The sequence below is a fragment of the Vigna unguiculata genome, chromosome 5 (genome assembly GCF_037176805.1).
Source record: "Vigna unguiculata cultivar grain cowpea cultivar isolate G323 ecotype 2 chromosome 5, ASM3717680v1, whole genome shotgun sequence".
Classification (NCBI taxonomy): domain Eukaryota; kingdom Viridiplantae; phylum Streptophyta; class Magnoliopsida; order Fabales; family Fabaceae; genus Vigna; species Vigna unguiculata.
Window position 1 is genome coordinate 11,538,109 of NC_140796.1, and position 21,184 is coordinate 11,559,292.

The 21,184-nt window shown below is 33.5% G+C and overlaps 3 protein-coding genes across 3 annotated transcripts; all 3 read left to right on the plus strand.

The window, feature by feature from the left end:
- Nucleotides 1–17,359: 17,359 nt before the first annotated feature.
- Nucleotides 17,360–18,398, plus strand: LOC146886075 (uncharacterized). The gene is made up of 2 exons (XM_085672999.1): nucleotides 17,360–17,584; nucleotides 17,679–18,398. The coding sequence occupies exon 2, from the start codon at nucleotides 17,687–17,689 to the stop codon at nucleotides 18,323–18,325; it is 639 nt and encodes a 212-aa protein (XP_085529125.1). The 5' UTR covers nucleotides 17,360–17,584; nucleotides 17,679–17,686; the 3' UTR covers nucleotides 18,326–18,398.
- LOC114180850 (uncharacterized) lies at nucleotides 18,383–19,769 on the plus strand. Its single transcript, XM_085673292.1, has 3 exons — nucleotides 18,383–19,441; nucleotides 19,526–19,693; nucleotides 19,749–19,769. The coding sequence occupies exons 1-3, from the start codon at nucleotides 18,383–18,385 to the stop codon at nucleotides 19,767–19,769; spliced, it is 1,248 nt and encodes a 415-aa protein (XP_085529418.1).
- A 1-nt stretch (nucleotide 19,770) lies between these two features.
- LOC146886076 (uncharacterized) lies at nucleotides 19,771–20,535 on the plus strand. Its single transcript, XM_085673118.1, has one exon. It carries the CDS (start codon nucleotides 19,777–19,779, stop codon nucleotides 20,521–20,523), a length of 747 nt encoding a protein of 248 aa, XP_085529244.1. The 5' UTR covers nucleotides 19,771–19,776; the 3' UTR covers nucleotides 20,524–20,535.
- Nucleotides 20,536–21,184: the final 649 nt, after the last annotated feature.

The window sequence follows — 21,184 nt, forward strand, 5'->3', positions numbered from 1 at the left end:
TCTCGCTTAAGCGAGATCCAGTGTTGCCCATGCCCTTGTTTTTGGCGCTCTCGCCTAGGCGAGGGGGAGGCTCGCCTGAGCGAGCACGTCTCGCCTGAGCGAGACCCCTCAGCCTGAGCGAGATGCTGGGCGAGACTGTGCTATAATTTGGACGTTTGATGTTTCCCGAGTGATCTGTTTTGATTGGGTATGATTGTGTGATGATGGACGTGTATATAATGGAGTATGAGATATATTTCTAGCATGATTCATGAATTGTGAATGAATGGGTTGGTATGAGACTTAACGTGTGAAATGAATGAATGCGTTGGAACTAAAGGGATACATGATTAATATGAGATGAGACCCCAGACTCATTGGGGTGGTGATGATCAGAGGTATGGACTTGAGAGGTGATGCATATGAGGATGTTAATTCCAAGGGTGGATATGGGATTGAAAAACATGATTTAATATTCTCTTATCGATGAATTATGAATGTTGGTTCGTGTCAGCGTGTAATTCCTTGGGGGTCTCTAGGTGAGACCTCCGGGGTCGCGCTTCAGTGGTCGGGACGTAATTCCATGGCCCCTGCTAGTGGGTGTTCATGGTGGTGCCCCATCTGTATAACTAGGTAAGGATTCAAGGTAAGGTTGCATCCTGACGCTCTGAGGAGTCAGTTAGTCTCACTTAGAGCGGACTGACTCTTGTGGTGGGAGTAGCAGGAGGCCTGAAACTCACTAAGGGCTAACCTTGTGGTGGGAGAGATTTGTTTCATTGCAACACTGGTAATACATGGCTCAGGATCGAGCAGCTCAGGTTCGAGCAGGGGTACCCACACAAGTGCAAGCATCCGCTGAATCCGACCAAGTTATACGTATCCGGATGAGTCGAGTCGAGTCGTAGTGTATTGAATGAAGAGTCATAACCTGTTTGGTTGCTATGTGGATGAGATAGTAAAAATACATTTGATTGCATGTTGAATATGTTGATTGGCTCTAGCTTACCCGTTTTGTTGCATGTTTGTGATGTATGTGGCTGTTCTTCTTGCGATGATCATCAACTTGGTTGATGGGAGCAGATGGGCGAGGTCCTCGTGGTCAGCAAGGGAGTGGTGATCCAGCAGCTTAGCCATCCGGGCTAGAATTCGAACGTCTTTCTTTCATGTTTCTTTAGGGCTATGGCCCCTGTATTTGTTGTTACCGGATTTGTAAACTCTTAGTCAAACTGTTTATCCTGCTTTTGTTGGCATCGTGGTGTGCCTGGTTTTGTAGGGGTGACGTTATGAACCCCAGGACTGCATTGTCGATTTATCTATGTGTGACGTGTCCTTTAATTTTACGTATTAAATTAAATGGGACGTTACATTTATGGTATCAGAGCAGTTCGTCCTTAGGATGACCTGAGGTTGTGGGTTTGTCGTGCTTTGCGGGCGTAAGTAGTCATGTCTAGTCGAGTTTGTCAGTGAAACCAAAAGTTTAGGAACAGAAAACGCCTTGATAGAGTAATGAGGGTGCACACTCATGACTAGATTAAAGGTTGTTTTCCTTTCTTAATTCTGATGGTTCGGGGAAATAGGGGCGACAGACAAAAAGGAGTTCGTTGTCTGTAAGTGATAGATTGTTGCTGGGTATGATCTAGTTTGTCTTGCTGCGCCTCTGTGCTTTGTGTCTAGTGTTTACGGAGATAAGGGAATTGAGATTTAACGTCTTGGACTAATAAGCTGGAGAATATGCTAGAGTTCCCAAAATAAAGATACTACTAGTTTTCTAAAGGGAGTGAATCAAAAGGGTAATAACACTAAGGGGTATTAGTGCATGCAAGTGCCACGTCGTTTGAGGAAATCAAGCTGATTCTACACCCCGACGATGGTGGGGTTCCGAATTATGAAAATGCATACGGTGTTAGATGGAGTGTCATTGAATATAGTCATATGGTCACATCTAGTGCTTCTTGGAGTGGTGTAAGAGGAACAATTGGCAAATCTGAGGTTGCTAAAAGTGGAGGAATTGCTTAGCGACAAGAAAGGTAAGAGAGGAGGAGACTGGGAAGTGCAAAAGATGGCAAACCTCTAGTGAGAGGCTGAGATGGATAAGGGTTACTGATCAGTCAGGAAAGATGACGTTCCTAAGTAGGGAAAGGAACAATTGATGGGTAGGGAAGAAATGGCATAAGGGATTCATACCAGGATTAATAGTCAGCAGGTAATGATGGGTATTTTCAAATTTGTGAGTGGGATGCTTCAAGGGGAAAATAGTTCCCACGAGTAGGACATCTGACCCTGGGTATAAAGTGAAGGGTTTCACGTATTAGAAATAGGGGCAAGCCTTTAAAGGGTTATTCTCGTATGGAAGGACAACCCAACTGATGTCATCACACAATGATGGGGGAAATAAGGAGGGAAGTTCTGAGTGGTTTGCATGGTGTCTACAATGGTTGATGCTAAAGTGGTTAGCACGAATAAATCTCATACAGAGATGTGTCATACGAAGAGATGCTTGGACTAAGGGCCGATTTTCTTGGAATCGTGTACTCCTTGATGTCGTCGGTATGGTAGATGAGTGATGGTTGTCTTTAAGAAAGGACTGAAGTTGAGACGATGGTTTCGCCAAAATTGCGACCAAGTGGAAACCCGCTCGAGGGTATGGTGCCTTCGGGGTGATCAAAGTATTTGAATTTAAATCCGATCTGAATTATGCGATGTTGGGACGTAGTCTCAAGGGTGAATCAGTTGTTTTCTCAATCTCATCCTGATGAGCTGGACAACCCACGAGGTGGTGTTCTTGGATTAAAAAGAGATGATTCAATGGTGGCGGTTGAGGTATGGACCAAGCTAAATAGTGGGGACAAAGCTTCACGTGAATCAAAGACATCTGACGAGGGAAAGTGGATGATAGACGAAGAGGATCTCAGTGGAAAAGGAGTTATGGACGTACTGTGGGACAAGTACCAGAGTTTTGACCTTGGTGTGATAAAATTCCCCTTTGCATTGGTGCCTGAAGAGGAAACTTGAGACAATAGTCCCTAATGGAATGGTTTCTACAGCGAGTCTGAAATAAACACGGAGGTAGAGGAGATGTCGGAGGAGTAGTGGCTTATGCTGAGTACGACCACAATGATGACAGCAGATTTGGTGAACATCAGAGGAAAGGTAGTGGTGGAATAGATTGTTCAAGGGAAAACGTTAGATAAGGAAGGATTGACTTTTCGGACCTATGGTTGTATAGAGTGGAAAACATGATGGAGGTAAGGCAATCCCAAACATGTTAGCTGTGTCGTCAAGGTTTAACGGCGAGTATCCAAGTGCGAACAGAGTCTTTAAAATGTGCAAGAAAGGGTATTGACAAAGGATGAAGTGCCTAACAGGACGCATAGTTAGGAAGGGTGGATGCAATGTTGCGAAAATGAGACGCTAAGACTATAAAGAGGTGAGTCCAAAGGATTTTACAAGTTGCATAGAAGTTTTGAAAGAAGGTTTCTCGGTGATGATTGATTCCTTGTCACGGCAGACATGAAAGGGGCATCATTTGGGGTAAACAAATGAGTGGCCTTTTGTGGTGATCAGAGTAGCGCAACGAGATGATGGCAAGTGATACTTATGAGGGGTAAAAGGTGTGTGGAAAGAACTATCTTACTTATGAACAACAAATGTGTCGTTCTTATGAGTATCAGTTAAGGATGTTCAGTTACCAGTTAAAGTTGGAATTATGAAGTTGCTCAAAGAAAGTTGTGCAAGAGAAGTAGGGGATGGTTTGAGTTATGATTTCAAGTTAGGGTGCCAACTTGGAAGTGAGGACGTGAGAGTAGATGTTTAGCCAGAGAAGGGAATTGAAGATCCTTGATTTGACGAAGTAAGAGTGAGAGTTGGTTGAGAACCATAAGTGTTTGGGTTGGGAAGAGAATGGGTGAGGGGATTTCATTAGTCTCGTCATCTTACTAGCACTAGTGAACCTCTCAACAAGGTTGAGAAAAGCCAAATCGGAATATATCAGTTTGAGGTGTATCGTGGAGTTACGTGGTACGAACCAGACTAGAAATTTGAAGTCAAAGGAAGTTATGGTTCTGGGGTTTTGTGGAATGTTGCCTATAAGTTAGGGGGGATTAAAGATGAAGATAGGATGCTGATGCGACATGGTGAAGAAAGCAGTTGAAGGTTTAAATGAGAAGAAGATGTAGGAGTTTCAATATACATAAAAGTGGTCAAAAGTGTTGATGGTGTGGCAGTAGGCCAACACTCAAGAGTGATCAAGTCAGTGAAGTGATGCATAAAGGAGTGAACAAGATGATGTGAAGTGATAACGAGCGTGCCTTGGTTGGAGACTTAAGGTCATCTGAGAAGTTGATAAAAACCTACAAGGGGTAGCGGAGAGCAAATAGAAAGTGAGTCAGTATGTTAGATACAAGTTAGTGGGGCATGCATGGACGAGCATTCGGATTTTAAGGCTGGAGGATTTGGAGTGCTTCGAGAGTAGTGACTGATTTAATCTACATAGTTGGGCACCTATCGCTTAGCACAGAGGCAAAGTTTCCAATGACTATAGGTGTGGGAGTCGTTGTATATGTCGTGTTTGAGTAGTGGTTTCCAGAGGAGATAAGGAGAACATAGCTCCTTCCTATCTCATCGATGAATTTTCGAGGTCGAAAATTTTCTTGTTGGGGAGAATGTAAGGCCCCATTTTATTCCTGCCCTAAAGTTAGTGGGCTGCCCCTAAGTGGGCCTAAGGGTTGGCCCAGTGTATATAAACCCTGCTACGTTGCCCTAATGGGAGGTCTGTGTTTTCCCTTTCTGAACCAGCCGTCGCTCCGCCCCTTCGTACCGCTAGAGCTCTGCTAGGGTTGCCTTGAGGTCCTCCTCGAGCTAGCTCAAAGCTCAAGTCCTACTTCCTGCACGACTTCCTGATCCGTCTCCCAAACTGCTGTGCTTCGGGGCCCAATGTCGAGGTCTGTGCGAACCCTTTTCCAGGTACGGGAAGTTAGGGTTCCAGTATTTTAGGTGTTGTCTTGGCTGTTCTTGAGTGAGTTAATGATTTCATGAATGAATCCTTCGTTTTGGTGTGATTAAATGCTTGTTATGCCTGGTTGATTGGATATGCATGACTGTTACAGTGAAGAACAGTGACGAGACCTGTAAATCTCGCCCAAGTGAGTCAATCTCGCCTAGGCGAGATGAAACAGGGAGCTCGCCTAAGTTTTTTGCGCGAAACGTCGCCCGGGCGGCTCGCTCAACTTTTGAGTGAGCAGGCAACTCGCCCAAGCGAGATCCCGTGTTGCCCATGCCCTTGTTTTTGGCGCTCTCGCCTAGGCGAGGGGGAGGCTCGCCTGAGCGAGCACGTCTCGCCTGAGCGAGACCCCTCAGCCTGAGCGAGATGCTGGGCGAGACTGTGCTATAATTTGGACGTTTGATGTTTCCCGAGTGATCTGTTTTGATTGGGTATGATTGTGTGATGATGGACGTGTATATAATGGAGTATGAGATATATTTCTGGCATGATTCATGAATTGTGAATGAATGGGTTGGTATGAGACTTAACGTGTGAAATGAATGAATGCGTTGGAACTAAAGGGATACATGATTAATATGAGATGAGACCCCAGACTCATTGGGGTGGTGATGATCAGAGGTATGGACTTGAGAGGTGATGCATATGAGGATGTTAATTCCAAGGGTGGATATGGGATTGAAAAACATGATTTAATATTCTCTTATCGATGAATTATGAATGTTGGTCCGTGTCAGCGTGTAATTCCTTGGGGGTCTCTAGGTGAGACCTCCGGGGTCGCGCTTCAGTGGTCGGGACGTAATTCCATGGCCCCTGCTAGTGGGTGTTCATGGTGGTGCCCCATCTGTATAACTAGGTAAGGATTCAAGGTAAGGTTGCATCCTGACGCTCTGAGGAGTCAGTTAGTCTCACTTAGAGCGGACTGACTCTTGTGGTGGGAGTAGCAGGAGGCCTGAAACTCACTAAGGGCTAACCTTGTGGTGGGAGAGATTTGTTTCATTGCAACACTGGTAATACATGGCTCAGGATCGAGCAGCTCAGGTTCGAGCAGGGGTACCCACACAAGTGCAAGCATCCGCTGAATCCGACCAAGTTATACGTATCCGGATGAGTCGAGTCGAGTCGTAGTGTATTGAATGAAGAGTCATAACCTGTTTGGTTGCTATGTGGATGAGATAGTAAAAATACATTTGATTGCATGTTGAATATGTTGATTGGCTCTAGCTTACCCGTTTTGTTGCATGTTTGTGATGTATGTGGCTGTTCTTCTTGCGATGATCATCAACTTGGTTGATGGGAGCAGATGGGCGAGGTCCTCGTGGTCAGCAAGGGAGTGGTGATCCAGCAGCTTAGCCATCCGGGCTAGAATTCGAACGTCTTTCTTTCATGTTTCTTTAGGGCTATGGCCCCTGTATTTGTTGTTACCGGATTTGTAAACTCTTAGTCAAACTGTTTATCCTGCTTTTGTTGGCATCGTGGTGTGCCTGGTTTTGTAGGGGTGACGTTATGAACCCCAGGACTGCATTGTCGATTTATCTATGTGTGACGTGTCCTTTAATTTTACGTATTAAATTAAATGGGACGTTACATATATAGTTGTTATATTAAAAACCAGGTCATTTACTTTTAGTCCAATTTTCCTTCTCTTCGACGCTATTTTGAAAATGATAAATGCATTGAGAGACTTTTAAACCCTAAAATGCATTAAAGCAGCGACCCCATGCGGGTTTTTCCTCCATCCATGAGAAAGGCTTTCTACCTTCCTGTAGGGACTTTTTTCTGAGTGAAATTTTCTCTCCATTTAGGTCTATTTTTTAGTGACAGTTTTCTTTGCCTTTCATATCTCTTTCTTTTCCATCACTTAGACAATTTCTCTCTGTTGTTTAGCCAGGTTCAGCCTACACTCACTTTTTTTTTTTCTTTTTGCATTCTCTTTCACTTATCACATTTTTTTTATTTTTAAGTTTATTTAATTTTAATTAAAGTTTTAGAAATTTAAGTATGAGTTTAAGTTTCATATTAAAAAAAATAATACTACTAGTGTACATATAGACGTTGTCGTGTTTTTGTGTACGCATTTTATAAATATACATGATATTATATTAATAGGCGATGATAATATAATGTTATTAAGTTAATATATAAAATAAAATTATTTATTAAAAATAAAGTGAAATATATAAAAAATGATGAGAGAATAACTATTGATAAATAGAGAAAAAAAAACAGAAATAGACGATTTTATAAAAAAGTTTATAAAAATAAATGTCAATTTTTAAAAATTTAATAGATAATTGTATTTTAAAAAATAAAATTGGTATTTTGAAATGTAGAGACAAAAGAGAATATAGGCTTTTTTGTAATTGAGGTCCATTCTAACTCGAATTTGTAAAAAAGGGTTCTTTGATTTATTTTTTGCAAAACAAGATCAAGTCGTCATACGAGAGAACGAGATTGAAGGTGAAGTCGTACTCCCTCCAACCGGTTTTACTGTTTTTTTTAGAGAACAATGTCGTCATAGACCAATCCGGTTTCTGTCATCTCCACAGTAAAGTCGTCTTCATGATTGGAACTTAAGCAATTAGTAGTAAAAAATAATAATAAATTGGAACTTCAGCCACCTTTTCCTTCTCCAACGCCAAATTCAGTTCATCTTTTCGGGTTTCAGAATCGATCAATCAATGGATGTTCGGTTTTTACACTCATGCTTTTCCTGCCCTAGTGCAACCTTTTTCTTTTTCGCAGACTTCCAACTGAATTAGCACCTCTCTCGAATTTTATTTTATTTCTTCTGTTATCACTCTTTCTTCCACTCTAATATTTCCAAACAAGAAAAGCAATTTCATTATGATTTATACTATTAATTACCATTTGAAATAACTGGTCACAGCTCAAAACATAACGTTAAAAAAAAGGTAAAAGTGAAACCGTCATGCACTCGACGACTTTAATTTAAAACCGGTCTCCACCATGATGATATCACTTTTTCAAAAAAAAAAAAAAAAACTGAAACCGATTTAGCGTAGGACGAATTCATCTTTAATGTCGTCCTTAACCCATTAAAATCCATTTAAAAGAAAATTCAACTGACCCTATTTTACAAATTCATGGTCAAAATAATCCAGAAATAAAAGAAACCAAAAAATATTTTTATATATTATTATAGATATAAAAATGAAAATTCATAAACTTATTATTTTAAAAATTTAGTTGTGCGTAAGTAAATTTAAATTTTATTGGTTTTGTTTCTCTCGTCTCATCTCTATGGAAAGACACAACATCACATTAACTTTCTCTTATTCTGTTTTCCATTAATATAATATTGCTGTACTCATAGTTAATATAATATTGCGATTGTTTGGCTCCTTTGTTTTGAATTTATCTAGTGCTACTACAGAACGAGCAGTTATATGTTTGATATGTAGTTAACATACAGAAATTTACGCAAGAGTTACAGGATGAAGTGTAAAATTCAAAATTCACGTCTAGTAGGTCGTACATAAATTTTAAAAATTTAATTTTATAAATACTACCGTGTATTTTTTTTATTCCTTTACGTCAAACCTAAACGTAGTGATGTGATATACTGTTTTTGTTTTAGGCAAAAAAAATCTTTGTAAAAATATATCCTTACATTCGAATTAAAAGATATTAGATAGATATATCTTGTAGACTACATATATTATGTAATTTTCACATAAAATTAATTTTAAAAAAAGAGGTATATAAGAAACCACGTGTAAGTGTGTTAGCACATACGTGTCATCACAGAAAAATATGATAATGCCTTTTGCAATTGTGGTTATTGTCGGTTTCACCATTCATTGGGTTCCCCACGTCACTGTGCCTGAATCAGATTTTGCCACCATCGCCGTCGCAAGATATTTCTTCATCATCAACGAAAAATTAAAGGCAGCTATTTTTCTTTTTCTTCTCTTTATCAATTAAAAGAAAAAGAATACATTGTATTATTGAACAGAAAAAAAAAATAAAGTTTTCAATCTAAAACAAACTAGCTCATTAACACGTTTATTTATCTTTGTCAAAATCTAAAAGGTATTATCTCATAGGGTTAAACATATTTATAATTTTTAATTTGAAAATGAAATTAGAATTAATACTTATGTTAAATTTTAATATATTTTAATTTTTAAACTTTAAAAATTAAATAAATATAGTCTTTAATCTAATATTGTCAAATTTTTTTCACGTATATGTTAAATAATATTTTAAATTTGTATTTGAGTTGAAATATGTAAACAGAATAAAAAATTAAAATATGACAGTGTTATTTGACGTCAAATAAATTTAACACTAAATAAATTAGAAGAAATATAAATATTTTTATTTTTAAAATTTAAAGATCAAATTATATAAAAGTTAAAATATTAAAAAAAATTAATTTCACGTAAATTTAAAAATTAGAAACATATTTAACAATTTTTTTTATAATATCATACATTATTCCATTTGTTTCATAGCCTCCTAGGATTTGTTATGTTGTCAACAAAAGATTGATAGTAACAAATTTATCTTAATTAAAAGATTTCTCATCTATTTTGAATCCTAATATTATAATCAAAATTCTAAAGATTAATAACACAATTTGTATTAAAATATATGAACCAAAATCACTTATTCAGTCACATTACCCAATACAATCCTTATTATTGTGAGTGTATTGCGCTTTTTTGACTATGCGTAATATTCCTGAGAATTCTAGACTTATAACAAAATTAGAAAACTGATATGTAAACCTATATGTATCAGTAAAACAGAAAGAAAAGAGAAGTGAGGAGAGAAGATGCGGACACGTGCAACTAAACCCAATCCAACGTACAAAATTCAATATGACATCACATTGATGAGACAATAAAGCATCGAATTTAAGTTACATTGCATGTTAACCATTTTTTTTATGAGCATGTTGAAGATAAATGTGTTTATCTAAAGTTTTAATTACTTAGTGTAATTTTATAATAAATATTGAATTAAATATACATTGGACTTCTATTGTTGTTGTTTTTATTTAATTTGGTCTTTTTTTGTGTTTAATTGGATTCTTATTTTCATTAAATTTTGGTTAATTTGATCCTGTTTATTAATGATAAAGTCTTCAAACAGTACATACCATATGTCGGCTCCTAATTTTTTTGATTTGTTTTACTTTTTTTTTATTTTTTAAAAAAAAAATTAATTTTCAAAAAAAAGGTCACGTGTCAATGTCAGTGTCACATGTTAGTTTATGGTTGTATTATTTCTTCTTGTTCAATTTAGTTGCAATATTCATTATTTTTGTTAAATTCAGTTCTTATATACGTTAATTTTGTTTAATTTAGTCCAAATTTTTGTTAAAATATAACTACTTTTTCACTTTCAAGTTGAGACCAAATATAATATTTTATAAATATTATATATATTTTTAAAATTCACAGTATTATTAGTTATTTTTAAAGTTCAATTATAAATTATTATATTTAATTATAAATCGAATATAATTCTTAGATTCAAAAAGTTAAATAGAATATAATTATTTAAAATATTATTAAAATATAATTATTAAATATTTTAAAAATATAAATTAACATTTGTAAAATTGATATTTAAATATAAAATATTTAATATTTTTATTGTATTTTAGATATTAAATTAAATCTAAAATGTTTTATATTTAAATGTTAATTTTATAAATATTAGTTTACTTTTGGTTAAATTATACTTTTGGTTTCAATTTTCGTAGCAAAATTTGAATTTGGTCTCTCAATTCTTTTTTATCTCAATTTTATCCCTATTTTGGAAAATTTGATACAATCAAGTCCTTTCCATTAGTGGTGTAGTAACGGTGTTAAATGAGGTGTCACGTGTCAGTTTCTGAATTTTTTGATTTCTTTTTGAATTTTTTTTAAATTTTTTTTTGAATTTTTTTTTGAATTTTTTTTGAATTTTTTTTGAATTTTTTTAAAAATAAAATTTGTCATGTGTCAAGCTGATATCGTGCCATGTGGCAGTGATAGTGCCACGTGTCACTATTATGCCATGTGTCATTTCTCTATTCTCAATTTGGTTCCAGTATTTTAATTTTTCTCTTAATTTAGTTCTAATTTTCGTATAAATTGTGCAATTTTGTCCCCCTCTAAATTGAAACCAAATTTAATTTCTATATAAATGTGCATAAATATTTCTATCAAAATTGATATTTCAAATAAATATTTTTAACAAGATTAAGTTTATTTTGATTTATATTTTACATTAAACTTTATTTAAAATTGTTTTAAAGTTGTTTTAAAATAAGTAAAATTCAATAATTTCTATACAAATCTTTTTGTTAGTATAAAAATAACAATTATATAATTTAAGAAAAATTAACTAGTTTATGTAACAATCAAAAACAAATAAATTTAAAATTTGAAAATAATTTTAAGTAAAATTGAATATGAAACAAATTTAAATAAATTTAGGGGACGAAATTGAATGTGAAACATATTTAAGTAAAAATATTTGTATAACATTTTATAATTTTTGTTTTAATTTGAAGGGGACGAAATTATATCATTTTTACAAAAATTGAGACTAAATTGAGAAAAAAATTAAAATATAGGGACCAAATTGAGATTGAGAAAATGACACCTACCATAATAGTGACACGTGGCACTCTAACTGTCATGTGGCACGATGTTAGTTTGACACTGGCAAATTTTTAATTTTTTCAAAAATTTTAAAAAAATAAATAGAAAATAAAAAAAAAAAATCAAAAATTCCAGAAGTTGACACGTGAAACCTCATTTAACACCGTTACTACACCACTAATGGAAAAGACTTGATTGCATCAAATTTACCAAAAGAGGGATCAGATTGAGATAAAAAAGAATTGAGGGACCAAATTCAAATTTTGTTACGAAAATGAGGACTAAAGATATAATTTAACCTTTACTTTTCTAAAATATTTTTAATATTTGAAATATTTTTAAATATCAATTTTAAAAATATCAGTATTTTAGAATATAAATATTAGAAAAAAACATTTAATATTTATATTCTTATAATATTTTAAATAATTGTGTTTTATTTAATAATTAAATATAATAATTTTATTCAATTTATAATTAAATTTAATAATTTATAATTCAATTTTAAAAATAATTAATAAAAATTTCAATTTTAGAAAAATTATTAGTATAACTTTTATAACAAATATTAAATTTAGTATTAATTTTAAAGGGACAAAATTGATTCACTCTTACCAAAATTGGGACGAAAATGAACAAAAGTAATAAATGTAAGGACTAAATTGAAAAACAAAAACCCAACCACAAACTGACACGTGACACTAACGTTGACACGTGGATAATTTTTTTAAAATTAAAAAAATTAAAAAAAAAAACAGGAGTTGACACATGGCATATACACTAAAAAATGTTAACTAGTTAAACACCATTAGTAAAAATTGTCAAATTAACCAAAATTTGGCGAAAATAAGGACCTAATTAAACACAAAATGAAAATGAGGACCCAATTGAATAAAAACAACGAAAATAGGGACCAAATATATATTTAATCCTAAAATATTTTAATTATATCTATATTATTTGATATTATGATTGCTTTAATAAAATCCTTAATTATAATTTAATAATTGTTATTTTAATAAAGATTATGATAATAAAAAAGCTTTTTTATAATTTTATAATTTAATTATTTTTATTACAAAATTATGAATAAAATAAGTTTTTAGTTCTAAATTTTTATGTGGAATTGAAATTCATTCTCTCGATACTAATATATTTTATGTGGACCCCAAATGATGTTTGCCATTAACAACATAGTTTTTGTCCTTTACCACAACAGTTATACCAAACCACCATCGTCGTTGTTCAATTATATGACAACAATCAACATTATCATTACAAAGACATTATTTTTTACAGTGACCGGCTTAACAACGATTACATAACCATCGTGATATGTCTTATTTAATCATTGTTAAAAGATTATTTTGTAGCAGTGAATGATATGTCAATATACATTTACTTATAAACTTCAAAAATTTTATAATAACATATATTTCTATACAATGTTTTTGCCCTCTTTATTTTATATAATTTAGATCTAAAATAAATTTTATTTTATGTTGTATTATATTTATGTGGTTTGTTGCTGTGATTTTTTCTTTTTTAGAAGTTTACAAATTTTATACTATGAAGGTTATGTTACTTGACATATCAACATGACAAACAGAAATGAAAATTTTCTTTCATGAATACAGACTATAATATGGACGTGCATGAAGTATCTTGTTGAAATAGAATTGTGTAAGCATTATCTCGAGTTTGGGGGTTGGTTTACAACACATAGGGTCAAGATAATCCCACATTCTATAATCAATATCATCATGACCTACTGTTAATAATATGGTAAGCTAATGTTACGATATGAAAATTAATGCATCACGTCCCCAAACATTGCTAAAAGAGGGAATGTGATAAGATACTTCTAGCTAAAAGACCTACAATTAGAGCTACAACTAGGAGAATACAAGAAGATTGGGTCTCATCTATGCATGTTAGGTCCAAGTTGAAGTTTAGTTGAATCAAGGAAGATGTGAAGACCTAGCCTAAGTGTCTACCTTTATATATATTAGATTAAGAGATTTTTTTTGGACTTTGTATTATGGACCCAGTAGAATAGGATCTTCTTTAAATCATGTATTAGGCATAGGAGAAAGTTTTGGGTCTTAGAAGCATTTTGGACCAAAGGGAGTTAGGCTTTACTTTGGGCCATGTGGAACATGCACAAAGCTGAAGATTCTAGATCTTTCATGCGTTTAGCTTGCTCACCAAGCTTGTCTTGTATGCCTATGTGCAAGGAAAATGTGACTTGCTCAAGTGGCAAGTCACACTTTTCACATGTTTCATTTTACTCCAAATTTCAACTTTCTAAACTAGAAATTCCCTCTACTTTTTGAAGACACCTAACTCTCTTTTTCTCCTATAAATAGAAGAGCTTAGTTCATGTAAACCTAGCTTTAATTTGAGTAAATAAATGCTGTCAATTACTTTGGTTCTCCTATTAATAAGATTTTATAGAAATATATTTTCATGACAATTTGCTCTTATTTTAATCTTTTTTTTATCATGAATTAGATAACTCAATTATCTCCTTTAATTTTATTTGTTTTTTTTAAATAGAAAGTTTTGATGAGGCCATGTTTCTTTTCTTTCTGTCTTACTCTTTTTTTCTCATTCTTTTTGATATATATATATATATAGCCTGGCCTATGTTGATTTTGTTTATATATATATATATATAGCCTGGCCTATGTTGATTTTTTTTTTCAAGGAAAGAAACAAAAGTTTGTGACTCGAATAAAGGTTGCCACGAAAACAAAAACAGAAGGATATGAAGTATATGAAAAAACGACATGAATATGTGAGAAAAGAGGAAAACAGAGATGAAAAATTATTCTTCGAAGATAAACAAAAGGAAATCATAAAAAATATTTTTTGGTGATAATAAACATAATTATTATTATTCATTAAGAATATCTAGAATTTTTATTAATATCTATTATTATCATTATAAAAACTTTAAAAATCCCTTAAAACAAAAGAAGAATAGGTCATGGAAACTCATACGTTAGAAATAAAAATACTTTTAACATAATCAATGCTTTTTGAAGAATGTGTAGGAAAAAATATGATGGATCTTATCTATCTCTTTAACCATTTTCACTCATTGTTTTCTTTTACTATTGATACTTTTGAATCACTTTCACTTTTTCCCTATCTCTCTCATCATCCTTTTATAATAATAGATGTTATTAGTAAATTATAAGCAATGTTTTTTTATTGTGAATTTTGAAACCAATATTTATAATTTTTATAAAATAATTGAATATTGATTATAATTTTTGTAACCTATTTTTCTTTAACTTACATCTCTTATACAATTTGAAACAACTATTTTAGTCTCAAATATTAATTTTAAAATACATACAATTTATTTTACAAATCTTCTTAAAGCCGATCAACAAATCTTCTTAAAATATCACATATAAAATTATATTATAGACATTAAATAAATAATATTTAAATTGGAGTTTGACCTTTCGTTAATAAGTAATAGTTATAAGTATTATTTATTGTAATACTGAAATAGTAGTAAACTTTTTTTTAAAGCATAAAAAAAACTCGAATCAATAGGGTTATTAAATAGTACGTTATCGAATAAAAAGAAGTAGATAGTACGTCACTTCACAGATACACGTTTCTACATGGTTATTAATTATTTTTCCCAAACAAAAGAAGAACGACAACTATTTCTCATGAATTATTACATTAGTATATTCCATTTGTGGCTTATGTCGTAAGTTTTTATTTGGATTGAGAGACGAGAAAGTAAGGAAAAAAAAAAGGTGAAAGTAAAGTTATTTGTATTAAAAAAAGGTAAAAAAAAAATAGGAAAGAAGTAACAAGTTTGTGATTGTAACTAACTTCATAGAATAAAATATAGATTCCAATTTCAAATTTAAGTGATCATTAAAGTGTATTTATTTTATAATTAAATAAGATTTACTGTAATGTAAAATGTATGGTACTTTTACGTTGTTATTTTAATGAAAATAGTTTTGAGGACGTAATCCATTCAGAAGAATGGTAAGTTGATAAATTTTGACATATACAATTAATTATAAATTATGTGTAATCTATTATGTAAGTATATAATATAATACATTATTATTGTTTTCTATAATTTGTATCGATACAAGATTTCTAAATCAAAACGAAATAAATTTTGCCATTTTTTTTGTTTAAGCTAAAATATTTATTATTTTCAATTTGAATATGTTAAATTTACATTAATAAAACATTTAATCTCCACAAGTTCAATTTGTAAAGACAAGTCACGAAAATATGCTTGAGTTTTCAGGATTATCTATAACAATAAAATAAGGGGATTCCTTTTTTGTGTCTATATTTTAAAATTTCAATTTTATCCTTTAAAATATAATTATTTATTAAATTTTTGAGAATTGACCATTATTTTAACAAGCTTTTTATAAAATTGTCTATCTCTATTTTTTTTTTCTTTTTTTCCTATTTATCAATAGTTATTCTCTCATATTTTTTATATATTTCACTTTATTTTTAATAAATATAGGTTTATTTTATATATTAACTTAATAACATTACAATATTATTACCTACTAATATAATATCACGCATGTTTAAAAAATTTGTACATACAGGCGCGACAACATATGTGTTTATGCTAGTATTATATAAATTTCATTCATTACTTATTGAACTAATACTTATATTTGATTAAAAATACACCAAAATAAAATAAGTGAATTGGAAAAGTTATAAAATAAAATAGTAAAATTAAAGGAAAGTGTAAACAAGTAAATATTAGAACTTCCAAATCATGTAAATAGATGACTAAATCAATTAAGGTAAATGTAAACGAAAAATAAATGATCTTTTTTAGTGCGTGATACAAGCATATTTTTGAAGAAAAGTAAAACAATTCATTGTTCCTAAATCACGAAATTCATTTTTTTTACCATGAATGTTATAATCTTTTAAATATTTAATTAACCATTAAACCGATAGTCTTTGTCTCTTTAGAATGTGATTCGAATAGCATATAAATATGTGTTTGTTATTTTTCTATTGTTCTAGATGTTATTCTCATTTCCAATATGAAGTTTCAGTTGTTTGCTTCCCACTTTAACGTGTTTGCTCTGTTTGAGTTTTAACAAATTAGTATCAAAAACCAAGGTTTTGATGGAGCCAACTAGTGCAAGTTTTTCAACTAGTAATCTTCTTGTTCTGGAAAGAATTGGGATCGGTGACATGTACCAATGAAGGCGATTTTTGGTTATCAAAATGTTGCAGAGATTGTCGAAGAATGTTACCCAAAATATTTCACAACTGCACAAAAGACACTTAACAAAGAAAATAAAAGAAAGGATTGTAAAACAACCTTCCTAATTCATTACTCACATCAATGCTACGAAAAATTGTGGTGAGAAAGTTTTAGATCAAATAATTGTAGAAAAAAATCTTTGTAATTACAATAGAGGTTATCTTAAATAGGCAAAAAGAAGGGTCTCCTAAAATTTGAGTAAATTTCTTACATTAGAGGTTCTCTTAAATAGGAAAAAAATTCTTAGGGTTAACTATGTTTTACGTCCTCAAACTATTGAGCGTTTTTGGTCCTCCATCTTCTGAAACTTGTGGAATTGGTCCCTATTTTAACACGCTGTTAGTTTTTTATTGAGCTGGCAGACGGAGTTCCAGGTCATACATTATCCTTAAGACAGATTTGAGCTACATTGCAAACGTGGACGATGAAAAGTAAACTGGAGTGAGTGTGAAGCTTTGGTTTTGTTAATCAGAAAGTGTACAAAAGATTGGAAACGACCCTTTCGATACCCAGGTTGCCTTGCATGATAGTGGTAGTGGAACTGATCTTTTGGAAAAGAAGCTTTAAAGTGTGACTGCGAATTGGAATAGGGTTTTGATTTCGAAAACAAAATTGGGGGTTTTGGTTTGCAACTCGAAGACAGATTGGTGGGTTCGTGTCGCGTATTTCTTCGACGAGGTAAGTGGTTATTTTTTGGTTTCATTTTTTCTTTTCTCTGTGTAGTTCCATTTGGTTTTAATCGAAGTGATTTTACTGTTGGTTTGCAATGTAGGGTTCGAGATGGGTTTTGATCTCGTTTTGTATCATATGGGAAGGTTTGAAAAGAAGAGGGGTGTGAAGTATGTTGGTGGAGAAATACATGTTGTTAAGTGCATTGATCCTGATCGTTGGTCGTATTTCGAAGCATTGGGTATAGTCAAAGAATTCAAGTACGGTGGTGAAGTTAGACTATGGTGGAAGGGTTCATCCGAAAGCCTATACAACAATCTGAGGCTACTGAATGATGATAAGGAAGCATTGAACCTAGCTAAGTATGCAGATGATAATGAAGAAGAAGTTGAACTGTACGTGGAGCATCTTCCTAGTATGCCAGAAATTATTAAGTGTATTGAAGGAGTGGGCGAAGAGGCGGGACAAGAACAGGTTGTACAGCCAGAGGTTGTCGAGGAAGTGATTGCTGATAAAGTGGTAATGGGGGACGAAGAAGAGGTTAGGGAAGAAGAGGTTATGGAAGAAGTTAGGGAAGAAGAGGTTGAGGGAAAAGAGGTTATGGAAGAAGTTAGGGAAGAAGAGGTTAGGGGAGAAGAGGTTAGGGGACAGGAACTCAGGGGAGAAGAGGTGAGGGAAGAAGAGGTTAGAGGACAGGAACTGAGGGGAGAAGAGGTGAGGGGAGAAGATGGTAGGGAAGAAGAGGTTTGAGATAGACTTGATGAGAGTGAAGAAGAAAGGGTTGCTGATGATGATGATGGGTTTGGCATGGATAATGTGCCACGAAGAAATTTTCAGCAGGTTTTGGAGAGGTGGAATAGATTGAAAGCAAAGTCCAATTCAGGTAGGAAAAAGAGAAATGTTGATGAAGGGTCATTTGTGACTAATGACTGCGTTGGACAACATGAGATCAATGAAGAATACGATAGTGAGCAACTATGCTCTGATGTTGATAGTGACCAAGGTGCTAGTGATAGAGTGCCAAAATTTGTGAAGTATAATGCTGAAGATATGAACAAGAACTTCAAATTCAGATTAGGGATGGAATTTTGTTCCATGAAGGATTTCAAGCATGCCCTTATGGAGCATAGTGTATTGAATGGGAAGGAAATAAAATTTGTGAAGAATGATGTTAGAAGAGTAAGGGCTGTTTGTAAAAAGAAATGTGGCTTTCTAATAATGGTGAGCAAGGTTGGTGGTAGCCAAACCTTTAGAGTGAAGACACTTGTTGGCAGTCATAGATGTGGGAGGGTTATGTTCAACAAGAATGCAAATAAAGATTGGATTGCACAGGTATTGTTGGACAAATTTTTAGATGTGGGGAACATGACTGTAAACCAAATAATTGATGAAGTTAGAAAGAATTATAGTGTTGGGGTAACACCTTGGAGAGCTGCCAGAGCAAAGGAGATTGCAATGGACTGCATGGTGGGAGATGGTCAACGACAATATGCTCTGCTTTATGGTTATGTGGCTGAGTTATTAAGAGTAAAGGCTGGAACCTTTAAAATCAAAATTAACCAACCCACTCCCACTTTGCAACCAAGATTTGGATCTTTTTACATGTGTTTAGATGGCTGTAAGCAGGGGTTCTTGGCTGGATGTAGGCCTTTCATTGGTGTAGATGGTTGTCATTTAAAGACAACCTATGGTGGACAATTATTGGTTGCAGTTGGTAGAGACCCGAATAATCAGTACTTTCCATTAGCCTTTGCAGTGGTGGAAAATGAATGCAAAGAAACCTGGAGATGGTTTCTATCATTATTATTGGAAGATATTGGGGACATCCAATCCAATCGTTGGGTTTTCATTTCGGATCAACAGAAGGTAAACATAATCTGAAATAGTTTTAATTTTGTTGTTTCATACATCTTAATTGACATGATAGCAATATTATTGTATTCTTTGCAGGGACTAATGACATTTTTTGATGAGATATTGGAAGGAGTGGAGCATAGGTTCTGTTTGAGACACCTTTACAGTAATTTTAAAAAGAGATTTGGTGGAGGAGTTGTCATCCGAGACCTTATAATGGGGGCTGCAAAGGCTACCTTCTATCAAGCTTGGGAAAAAAAATGGGTGAGTTGCAGAAAATTAATCCTGATGCTTATAACTGGTTACTTCAAATACCTAGGAAATGTTGGTGCAAACATGAATTTAGTATGTATCCTAGGTGTGATGTGTTGATGAATAATTTATCTGAATCCTTCAATAGTTCAATTCTGATTGCTAGAGATAAACCTATCATAACTATGATGGAGTGGATTAGATCATACATCATGGGAAGGTTTGCATCCCTAAGACACAAATGTAGCTTATATACTGCAAATGTGATGCCTAAACCTCAAAAAAGACTAGATAAGGAAATTGAAAAAAGTGCAAATTGGATTCCAGTCTGGGCAGGGGGGGCAAAGTTTGAAGTGACTCAGGGGTTCACCATGGAAAAATTTATTGTCGACCTAACTGAACATAGCTGTAGTTGTTATTTCTGGGATTTGGTTGGGATTCCATGTAGGCATGCAGTGGCTGCAATTCAGTACAAGATAGAAAATCCTAAGGATTATGTTCATCCCTATTACAAGAAAAATGCATATCTGGCTTGTTATGGACTTGAAATAACCCCCATAAATGGACAACAAATGTGGCCTAAAAGTGATTTCCAAGAGCTGCTACCACCTATCTACAAAACACCACCAAGACGACCCAAGAAACTACGTAGGAGGGAAGCAGATGAACATGTTAGTCACTCAAAGATAAGTAAGAAAAATATTGCCATGAAGTGTACAAGATGTAATCAGTTTGGCCATAATATCAGGACCTGCAGAAAGAGAAACACAACCAGAACAACCAGACAGGTAACATTTAATCCAGTTTTCTATCTTTATTATGTTATACAATATTCAAAATAATTACAATACCCATTTCACAGAGTAACACACAAAGGAACACACTAGGAACATCCCTGCAGCAGCAGCAACTGAAGCTGGATGTAGCAATTCTGCACAAGCAAGAAGGCAGATGCCTCGTAGGAGGGAGAGATCCTCATCTTTGGCTGGCACGAGCAGGCAACGAGCAACTACAATAACAACAAACTCAACTCCACAAGTTATAGGGTCCCAAGCAAGTAGCACTGCACCCACTGGACAACCCACGTGATTTGATTAATTGTAACTTTGTAGTTGGTTTGTTGGATTAAGTGAAAACTTTGTTTTTTTTTTGTGTACATGAATGGATTATTGTCCCCCACTAATGGAACACCATAGCGGTGGGTAGGCATGTGGTGGACCATCTTTTGTTATAGGCACCACTTTTGATGCATGGACCACATTTTGATCAATGTCCACTTTATATGGCTTTTTGTAATGACTTAGTAGTTGTTTAATTCATATGATGCAGGGACCACATTTTCATCAATTCAAAATATATGTTTGGTTCAAACTGTCAAAAATTTCAAATTAGTAAAGAAGTAACCAATATGTAAATAATTATATGTTTGTTTAAGGCATATTTAAAACTAACCAGTATGTAAATAAAGCTACCAAAACGGATAAAAAAATGGCCAACAGATTG

Excerpts from the sequence above, each read along its gene's own strand:
- LOC146886075 (XM_085672999.1), top strand. The coding sequence starts at position 17,687 with ATGGGTTTTGATCTCGTTTTGTATCATATGGGAAGGTTTGAAAAGAAG.
- LOC114180850 (XM_085673292.1), top strand. The coding sequence starts at position 18,383 with ATGGATAATGTGCCACGAAGAAATTTTCAGCAGGTTTTGGAGAGGTGG. Across the intron at positions 19,442-19,525 it reads TCATTTCGGATCAACAGAAG|GGACTAATGACATTTTTTGA; the intron begins GTAAACATAATC and ends TATTCTTTGCAG. Across the intron at positions 19,694-19,748 it reads AAGCTTGGGAAAAAAAATGG|GAAATGTTGGTGCAAACATG; the intron begins GTGAGTTGCAGA and ends TCAAATACCTAG.
- LOC146886076 (XM_085673118.1), top strand. The coding sequence starts at position 19,777 with ATGTATCCTAGGTGTGATGTGTTGATGAATAATTTATCTGAATCCTTC.